This window comes from Hipposideros armiger, unplaced genomic scaffold, assembly GCF_001890085.2.
Source record: "Hipposideros armiger isolate ML-2016 unplaced genomic scaffold, ASM189008v1 scaffold_430, whole genome shotgun sequence".
NCBI classification, from domain to species: domain Eukaryota; kingdom Metazoa; phylum Chordata; class Mammalia; order Chiroptera; family Hipposideridae; genus Hipposideros; species Hipposideros armiger.
The window spans coordinates 391,382-401,730 of NW_017731780.1; the positions used below are offsets into that span (position 1 = coordinate 391,382).

General features: G+C 36.3%; 1 protein-coding gene across 2 annotated transcripts in view; it reads left to right on the forward strand.

Moving 5' to 3' along the window:
- Positions 1-675: 675 nt before the first annotated feature.
- FRG1 (FSHD region gene 1) overlaps positions 676-10,349 on the forward strand; it is a 17,595-nt gene continuing 7,921 nt past the window's right edge. For both annotated transcript variants that reach the window (XM_019664787.1, XM_019664788.1), the window contains exons 1-5: positions 676-961; positions 2,804-2,874; positions 5,543-5,668; positions 6,447-6,504; positions 8,602-8,716. In XM_019664787.1, coding sequence (XP_019520332.1) covers positions 900-961; positions 2,804-2,874; positions 5,543-5,668; positions 6,447-6,504; positions 8,602-8,716 — 432 coding nt within the window. In that variant the 5' untranslated portion in view covers positions 676-899. The remainder of the gene's footprint in view (positions 962-2,803; positions 2,875-5,542; positions 5,669-6,446; positions 6,505-8,601; positions 8,717-10,349) is intronic.

The following is a 10,349-nucleotide window of genomic DNA, read 5'->3' on the forward strand; positions in this document are numbered from 1 at the left end:
TGATGCTAGTATTTTCCCTCCAGAAAGCAATAGGCTGCCTTTTGCTATTTCTTTAGAAAGATGACTCAGGTAGCACTATAGAAGATGGTTTGGAAGGGGGAGAAAATGGAATCAGGGGGTGACTTATAAAATTGGAGCAGGCAGGAGAAATGTTTAAGTGACTGAGGCAGTGAAGGTCTCTCTCAAGATCCCACCCTGCACAGACAAACTCCTCTGATTACATTAGTATTCAATTCCAACTTCCTACCCCACCTCCACCCAAATTTCTACAGTACCTTGTGAAATCTGCCGCCCAAATTTTAACACTTAATTATCTTTTACTTTATTCCCTAATTGTTTCCTGCAGTGCATCACACAAGTCTCCCTAATTAAAACATTGCAATAAACGTGTATGGAATTGAAATGGCCCAAGGCCAGATAATGGACTCGGCCGCACGGGCAGTCAGGCCCAGTCCGCTGCTTGCAGCACCGGGATGGTTGATTGAGTCATGCCACCCTCTCTGGCTGATCCAAGTGTCGCCTCCTCCCAAGACCTCGCAGGAGGCGATCGCAACAGTGCCTTGAGAAGCCACCTACGGGTGTTAGACCCGCTAGGATCACCAGAGGGCGCGTCTGCTGAACATACAGGGATTCTCACGGCGGAGCCCTGAACGTGACTCTTTCGGGCCTCTGCGGCTGCCGTAGCCCCGCACAGTAAACAGGAAGCAGAACTCTTCACCTGGGCCTCGACATTGGGGTGAAAAAGGCCCGGGCTTCAGGAGACACCCGTCCACAGCTGCTGTTGCGTACGTTTTCGGGGAGTCAGCGCTTTCCTGCCTCCCTCGCCCGGTCCTGCTCCAGTCGAGGTGTTTTGTCCTGAGCCAGCTCCCATCTTTTTATACAGAAGTGTCACCAGAACCATGGCCGAATACTCCTATGTGAAGTCCACCAAACTCGTGCTCAAGGGAACCAAGGCTAAGAGGTAAAGGCCAGAAGCGTCCGCCCTCCGACACCCCCGTGAGTCTCGCCGGAGCTTGAGACAGCTGTCCCGGGTGGACCATGCGGCGGCTCGGTCCCAGCGCCTGTGCCGAGCTGGGGGGACAGGCCGCAGACACAAGCCCTAGCTGTCGCACCCCGAAAAGGAAGAGACAGGACAGCGAGAGCAATAACCCAGGAGCCACAAATTTGGCTCCTCTGATGAGCGCCCCCCCCCAACCTTTTTGTTTTGGATCTGCATTCATTTGATGATTAAGGCCATAACAATAGCTTCCGTTATTAAAGCTAATTATTTTCGCCATTGTCTCCTTCCCCCCTAAAAATAGTTATTAATTTGTAATGCACTGTGCAGGTGTGGATTTTGATAGGGGGCATGGGCTCGAATCTGGACTCCACCAGTTAACTAATTTTGTTATTTGTGGCAAGTTAGTTAATATCTTTGAGCTTGCATTTACTCATATATTAAGAGGGATTAATGATACTCTAAAAGGACTAATATGAGGATTAAATGAATTAACGTGCAGTAAATAAATAGTGATTGTTAGGTTGTTTTTTTTTTAGGAAAAGATATTTGCCCACTCATATCTCCACCACTTTGTAATTGGTAGATTTACTAGGGGTTGGTTGTTCTTACAAATGTTGAGTATTTCCTCCCGGTCTCAGTGATAAACAAGAGTTTTTGGTACTTTTAGTTGAAACGGAAAGTGTCAAGGAGTAAGCTGAATGAAGCCCTTGAGAACTCTCTGCCTAAGGGTCTGGCACCATGAGGAGTTTGTGCAAAAGAAATCTGAAACTTTTAACTTTTTAAAATCTCTCCTGGGATTTTTTTTTCATTCTTGAGATACAATTCATATACCATAAAATTCAACCTTTTCAAGTACAATTCAGTGTTTTTTAGTATATTCACAAGATTACCACTATCTAGTTACTGAACATTTTCATCACCTCAGAAGGAAGCGCCTTACCCATTAAGCAGTCACTCCTGCCATGCTCCCCTTCCCCGCCAGTCCCTGGCAACCACTAATCTGCCTTCTGTCTCTGTGTATTTGCCTATTCTGAATATATCATATAAATAGAATCATACAATATGTGGCCTTTTGTGTCTGGTTTCTTAGCATAACATTCTGAACGTAATCTATGTTGTAGCATGTACCAGTACTCATTTCTTTTATGCTGACTAGTATTCCACTGTATGGATAGAACTCATTTTGTTTATCCGTTCATCAGTTGATAGAGCTTTGGGTTTTTCCACTTTGGGGCTGTTTATGAATAATGCTCCTATAGATATTCTTCTACAAGTTTTTGTGTGGACATATTTTTTTCATTTCCCTTGGTTATATACACCTAGGAGTAAAACGGTTAGGTTATATGGTAACTCTGGTTTTACCTTTTTGAGGAATCCCAAGCTATTTTCCAAAGCAGCTTGCACCATTTTACATTCTCAGCAACAAGATAGGAAAGTACATACTAACTCTTAATCCTCACAGTAACTTTTAAGAGTTGGGTTAAATTATCATCCTCATTTTACAGGTAGGGAAACCGACTGACAGAGAGCTTAAGTAAATCACAGACCGAAGAAGTGACAGGATCAGGATTTAAAATGAGGCAGGCTGGCTCCAGAATCTGTTCTCTTAACCATATTCAATATGTACAGGATCAGAAGGGACTTCTCAATATTAAAGTAAGAAGTATATCAACGTAAACCATTATAAATCAGTAACTTGTAAATCAACGTACAGCTTACAAGATTCTTCCAAGATTCCATCTCATGATATTTAATATGCAAATCAATATATCTAAACTCATCTATATAAATTATCTCCTGTAGTAAGAAAAAGAAGAGCAAAGAGAAGAAGAGAAAAAGAGAAGATGATGAAGAAACCCAACTTGATATTGTTGGTGAGTCAGTTTTCTGTACTTTATTCTGAGAAAAGTTAACATTGGTTGAGATCCCTTAAAAAATATTTTCTTAGTTAGAGATAAGTAATAAGGAAATAGAAGGAATTTATAACCTACGCATATTTGTCTTAAAGTGCTCAAGTATTATTTACGGTTGTAGATTTCTTTTATTCTCTGGCACGGTAGATGTCCTTGGATGCCTTTTCTTCATTATGAGAACAAAGCACAGGAGAGAGGATACATAGCTCTGATTTAATAGGTGCCCCTAGACTACTTAATAGCTCAGAGAGCCTAACACATAATTTTAAAGGCCTGATGTAGATAAATGTTATTTGACCAAATGTATTTTACATATTACAGTAAGTCCTCACTTATCCTTGTTGATAGGTTCTTAGAAACTACAACTTTAAGCGAAAGGACATACAGTATAACAAAACTGAGTTTACCTTAGGTTAATTGATATAAACAAGAGTTAAGTTCCTACAGCATATATTTCTGGTCACAAAAACATCACCAAACTTCTAAATAAAAAACCCCAAACACTTCTAATATTAAACATCGAAATAAATGTGAGCTACACATACATTTAAGAAAGATTAATAAAACAAGTAAGATACTTATTTTCCAGCCCTGGACAGGACACCCTTCCATTGCAGGGACACTCACACCCACACCCACACTCACTCAGATGGGGACAATGTAGACACGACAGTCCACCTCATGTGCACATCTTCGGGATGTGGGAGGAAACTGGAGTATCTAGAGAAAACCCAAGTAGATATGAGAACACGCACACTCCACACAGACAGTGTGGCTCTGGCCAGAATTCAATTTTGTTTTCTCACCAACAGTATAAAGAAACAACATTATTCAAGGACCTGCTGGTTTTCTTTGAATGTGTGTGCCTTTTAATTGTAGAAACCAGTGATTTGTGTATCCCTAAAGGAAATCTTCGCAGTAAAAATAATTATTTGATAGACTATGAAATGAGTGAAAATCTTAATAACAGAAGAGAATCAAGGTAACCTGTGAATGGTACCAGAAATAAACTGATTTTAAATACACTTAAACAGCCTGTTTTCCATGTAGTCCTATCCTTTCCACACCTATACTTTAAAGCAGTTATTTCTCTTTTAAAACTTGGCAGGTTACATTTTTCAAACTTCACAAATTATGTTTCCTTTACATTTTATATGAAATTATATAAAGCTAATATTCTAGAAAAATCTCACATATTTTTGAAATAACAAATCAACAATCCTAAAATTAGGGTAAATAGGGCTGGCAGAGTGGCTCAGTTGGTTAAGAGCTCGCTCAAGAGTGCGAGCTCTGAGCAACAGGGTCACCGGTTCAATTCATGGCCCGAGCAGAGCTGCCAACAGGTGGCAGGATGGCTCAACTTAAAAAAATAAAATTAGGGTAAATATCTTGGGTAGATATCTAGGTGTAGAATTTCTGTATCAATAGTCTGAATATTCACCTATATAAGAAACGGCCAAAGATTTTCTAAAGTGTGCCATTTTACACTCCCATCAAGAAAGTACTAAAATTCTGTTAGTTTTTTCTCTCAATCTGTGGTTTGACTTTTCATTTTCTTAATGGTGTTTTTTTGTTTGTTTTTGTTTTGTTAGGTTTTTTTGTTTGATAAGCAAAGAAAACAAGTTTTTTAATTTTTGTGATTTTTTTCCCCCCCCTATTATGGCTACCACCTTATTTCTCCATTCTAAGAAATCTTTGTTTATCCCAAGATCATGTAGATGTTCTTCAACATTTTATTTTAAAGGCTTTATAGTTGTGGTTTTTATATTAGATTTATGACTCATCTCAAATTAATTTTTGGTATGGTGTGAGGTAGGGGCTGAGGTTCTTTTTTTTTTTTTTTTTTTTTCATATTTGTAGCCAGTTGTTCCAGCGTGCCTGTTGAATAGATGCCCCTTCCCCATGAAACTGCTTTAGTATAGTTGTCCAGAAACAGTTGACTTTACATGTGTTGGTCTATTTCTGAACTCTGTTCCATTGGTTTGTCTATTGTTCTTTTGATACATTTGTCTTGATTACTGTTACTTAATAAAGTCTGGAAATCAGATGGTGTGAGTCCTCCAAATTTATACTTCTTTTTCAGGATTCTTTTGACTATTCTAGATTCTTTATATTTTCATACAAATTTTGTAATCAGTTTTTCACTTTCTACAATAAAGCCTCTTGAGTTTTCTGAGGGAATTGTATTGAATATGGGAAAAATCAACATCTTAACATTAACCCTCAATAATTTGCAATTTTTAGTGTAGCATTCTTGCCTTTTTTAAATTCTTAAGTATTTTTTTAATTTTACACTACTGTAGATAGAATTTAAAATTTTTATTTTCCAATTGTTTGCTGTTAGTATATAGATATACAGTTCATTTCTGTATATTGACCTTTAGCCTGAGATGTTATTAATTTAATGGATTGTATCAGTGTCTGTCTGATTTTTATATTGTACTATGAACGTCAACGTTATGCAAGATGTAATCATTGAGAGAAAGTAAGGGGTATATGAGATCTCTGTATTACTTCTTACAACTGCAAAATAAAAGAGGTTTTAGAAAGTAAGTTATAATAATAACAGCAACAAGAACCTTCTGTCAAATCTAAAACGTACATTTGAAATATTGATTTTATTTTTTAGGAATCTGGTGGACAGTTACAAACTTTGGTGAAATTTCAGGAACCATAGCAATTGAAATGGATAAAGGAACCTACATACATGCACTTGACAATGGACTTTTTACACTAGGAGCGCCACATAAGGAAGGTTTGTATCTGAAAGAAGCGATGGAAGGGAAAAGGCCACTTAAAGTATATATTTTACTAAATTTGTTCACTTAGCCAAATTCTAACTAATCTCAAGTATATTCCAAAGGAATGAATCCATTGCGTTTGACTCTTCCACTTTTTTTCCTTCCTCTATCTTTACCAGTTATTGGCAACTCCCTCTTTCCAATATAAGCATTTGAAATCATTCATTATAGTTCCAGAAGAGTATCTGTGGAAATCAAAAACAACATAATTCAAATAATATGCGCAAAGAAAAAGACCTGGCCGAGTCAAAGATTTGAATTCCCATATTCTTCAGACCTTTTGCCAAAACTAACCTTGAGCATCGTTAACAATTTGAAGTTTTCTGATTCCCTTTTAGCCCATCAGAGGAAGCGTTAATGAGATGTGAAGTAATTAGAAGATAAACAGCCATATATTTTGGTCTGAAAGCCCGTCATTGGTTTTTTTAAATATTAAGAGCATTGGTTTTTTAAAATATTAAGTGCTTATTTGTCTACATACTGACTGCATTTTAAAACATACACACACAAAATACCTTGGAAGTGAGAAGTGTCATGCTGACCTATCTTATTAAGTATGTAAAAATAACACTAGTTATAGAAGATAAAGTAGGTCTTGATAATATTAATACTATATTATAATTATATTCTTGTATTTATTTTTTAAATAGCTACTTAAAAGCTAAAGAGTATTTTTATGTAATTATTTATAACAAATATTAAATTTATTTCAAAATGTTTTTTCTCCTGTAGTTGATGAGGGCCCTAGTCCTCCAGAGCAGTTTACAGCTGTCAAATTATCTGATTCCAGGTAAGCTTCAATTGAACTTATAATTAATAATCTTTTATTTCTTAAATTTAATTTCATTCATTAAAAATTCTAATATCTAGCTAACATACGCCCACAGGTAATTTTGATTTAAAAAACATTTTTTTGAAAAGTGTATTTTGTGACATTTTAAAAATAAAACATTATATATCCAGTAGATATTTAAGTATTATTAAATTACATTTGCAGTAAGTGTGTCTTTATAAGAGAATTAAAGCCCCAGATAAAAGCATATATTATGATTCCTAGCAATATATATTACTGTGCTGGGAAAAAATGAAGATTAATAATATCACAGAGCAAATAAGATATAGGTTAGAAAGATCATGTGAAGAAAACATAGATAAAGCTATCTGCTATAGCTATGATGTATAAATTCAGTGGTCAGAAGTCAAGAGACAAACAGGATTATAAAAGAAAGGAATATTGTTTAAACTCCCAGAGAGTGTCACAGTCATAAAGACCAAAAGAGGGCCGGCCGAGTGGCACGTCGGTTTAGAACTGGCTTGGGACGCCAGAGGGCCCCAGTTCAGATCCCACATATGAGGGCCAGTGACACTGCCCTCTGCAGCTAAGATGGTGAACGGCAGCTTGACCTGGAGCTGGGCTGCCGTGGGTCTCCGGTGACAGCATAGGCTGCAGTGCCCTGCTGCAGTGGGTTGCCATAAGCTACTGTGTGTAGCCAGCAGCCAGAGTAAGTGGCCAGCAGCCGCCATGAGCGGCCATCCAGAGGCCAGCGACTGATCTGCCTCGCCCGGGAAGAGCGCAATGATGGTGCCACCTTGGGCCAGTGAAGCAACGTCCTCCACAACTAGACTGAAGAACAAAAGGACAGCAACTTGTCTGTTCCCCTTCCCCCGATTTCCCAGCGCTGTTCTCCTCCCCCAATTCCCCAATAAAATCTTTAAAAAAAAAAAAAAAAAGACCAAAAGAATTTATTCACTATGTTTACAGTCATTTTATAAGCTGACCTTTTTTATTCTCAATGCAAAAGTACAGAATGATACTTTGGGTAGTAGATACAGAAATTTCAGTGTTCTAGTAATTAGCTACACCAACATAATGACTTGTATTATATTATCATTAGCCTATAAATGAGTATAAAGTCAATCCCCTGGTATTATAGGGGATTGGTAAGCTAAAAAATTAGAAATCATATTTTTTTGTTTAAAAAGCCTCATTTGATGATTATTTCTATACTTTTCTTTGAATAGCCAGTAAGTATGGTGAATGACTTTTAAAGGATAAAAGCAGAAGAAGTATCAATAAACACAAACTTCTTTTCAGGTGAAAACAAAAAATATTATAAACAAAGTAAATAGTCAAATGAGGAAAATATTTTCAGTGACCTTAATAGGCAATGAGTTTTTGCTCTCCCTATGTATGTACAGGATATATAACACTAAGAAAACAATAAGACCCCAGTAGAAAATGGACAAAAAGATAATTTAAAAACTAAAAAGAAAAAGAAGTACAAATGTCACTCAAAATAATTAAAATACAAACTAAATAGGATACCATTTTTCCCATATCAGATTTTCTAATTTTATTTAAAGCCATAATGTTAACAGATCTGTGGTAAAAAAAAGATACTCTCCTAATTTGAGCATGAAGTTGATACAAATTTTTTCTTGAAAACAGTTTAGCAGTATACAATAGAAGCTTTAAAGTTGATGCATTTTGATCCAAAAATTTCTCTAATAGGAATCTCTTCTAAGGATAAATCAGCAATTTTACATACAGAAAAGGTAACAGCAGCACTTTTTAAAATAGCAGAAAAAAAAATTTTAATACACCTATAATAGAACATTATATATCCATTAAAAGTAGTATATTTGAAGAATAATGAATTTAGAAGACATTTGCTAAGATATAATGCTTATACTAGAAAGCAGAATATAAAGTTATATATATTGAATTACACCGTACAATATGGTAGCCACTTGCCACATGTGGGTTTTGAATATTTGGACTATGGCTAGTCTGAATTTTTACATACACACACATATTATTTTTATGTTCCATATTTAATTTTCTTTTTCTCAGTTTTTAACGTTTATCTATTTTATTACCCTGAAGAATTGCCCTGAAATCTGGCTATGGAAAATACCTTGGTATCAATTCAGATGGACTTGTTGTTGGGCGTTCAGATGCAATTGGACCAAGAGAACAATGGGAACCAGTCTTTCAAGATGTAAGTGCTATTATTACTTATAAAAGTTTCTTGTCAATGTAAGAAAAAGTCTTTAACAGTCAGTGAGAGCATATATTCTAAAAAACAAAAACAGAGTGCAATAATATAATGCCTGAAATTGAAAAAAACAGATATGAACTCATAACCTTAAAAATATCTCAAAAAATAGTGCAACAAAAATAGCACTAGTACCTTTGCCCATTGTCATTTCTGCACACCCTTGGTGCCTAGATTTGGGTCTCTTACTTTTCATTAAAGAACCAGCATTCCTCAGAGGGTGATCAATTTTACATCTTAGGGCAAGGAAAACAGGATAGTTCAGGAATATCTTCTTATTAGCAGAAATTTTGAAAGAATGCTTTCAAAACCATTAGGGACTGTGGTAAGAGGACAGTGGAGCAAGCTTAAGGGGATAGCCATCGGCCAAGTTGTGATAGTTCCTGCTTAAAATAAAATAGTGATACTAATTCTTTGAAATTTAGTCTGTAAACATTTTTGAGTTCATAATGAAGCTCAAAGAGAAAAGCAAATAGTGTATAAAGGATAGTTTTAATACAAAAAAAGGAAGATATATTAATTTTTTTAATTAATTTTAGTAAGTAGGCAATTTGCAATATATTGCTATTTTGTTAAGTCTATGTTTATTCAGAATACGTAAGTTCCTTTTTTAATTTGTGTAAGCAGTAAAGATTGAACAAAAATATGTGAGAGCTAAACAACCTCCAAAAAGGTAGATACTATATCAATAACAGGAAGGACCAGTGGGCACCAAGTGAAAGAAGAGGAGGTTGGTAGTTGAGTAGCACCAGTGCTAATATACAATAATGAGTTCAAAATAGGATCCAACAGTATTTCCCAAGATGATAAATTAGCCAGTCACTCCCCAAAAGAGGTAATTACTTAGATTTGTTCCCCCGCCCCCTAAAACAAAATCTGCAGTCACTAACTTTCAAACTTTTTTGATTCCAGTCCAGTGAGAAAAACATTTTTACATTGCAGCCTACTATACACATATGTGTAAATGAAGCAAGAATTGTACTTAACAATACTTATTTATCTACTTGTCGTGCATCCTGATAGAGTCTATTCTATCTTACCTCTTTTACTCTCTTTTTTTTCCCCCAATTCTGATGAGGACCCACTAAATTGATTTTATGAACCACTAACAGATTGCAACCCCTGGTAGATGATCCTACTAAATGAATGAGATACTTTTCATAAAAACTGGATCAACAAAAGGCTAGTATATCATGAGGTCAGGATGAGGAGTCAGGAATTACCACTCATACAGAACTTTAGGGAACTTCACTTCGCTTTATTTTGGGGAAAGACACTAAGTTTTAAAAATTTAAATTTAGATAAAGGAGAGACTTTAAAGTCCCTAATGTGAAAGTAAAACTTCACTGCAAAAAGTGACTCAGCTGAAAGATCAACAGCACAGGTTTAAATCGTCTCGGACTCTACAGCCATTTCCATGCTCACCCAGAGTCGTCCAGACAGAAAACCCAGTCTGCGCCACCTTCAATAAGAAAGTAAATCCGGGGCCGGCCGAGTGGCGCGATGGTTAAGAACTCGCTTGGGATGCCAGAGGGCCCCGGTTCGGATCCCACATATGAGGGCCAGTGACACTGCC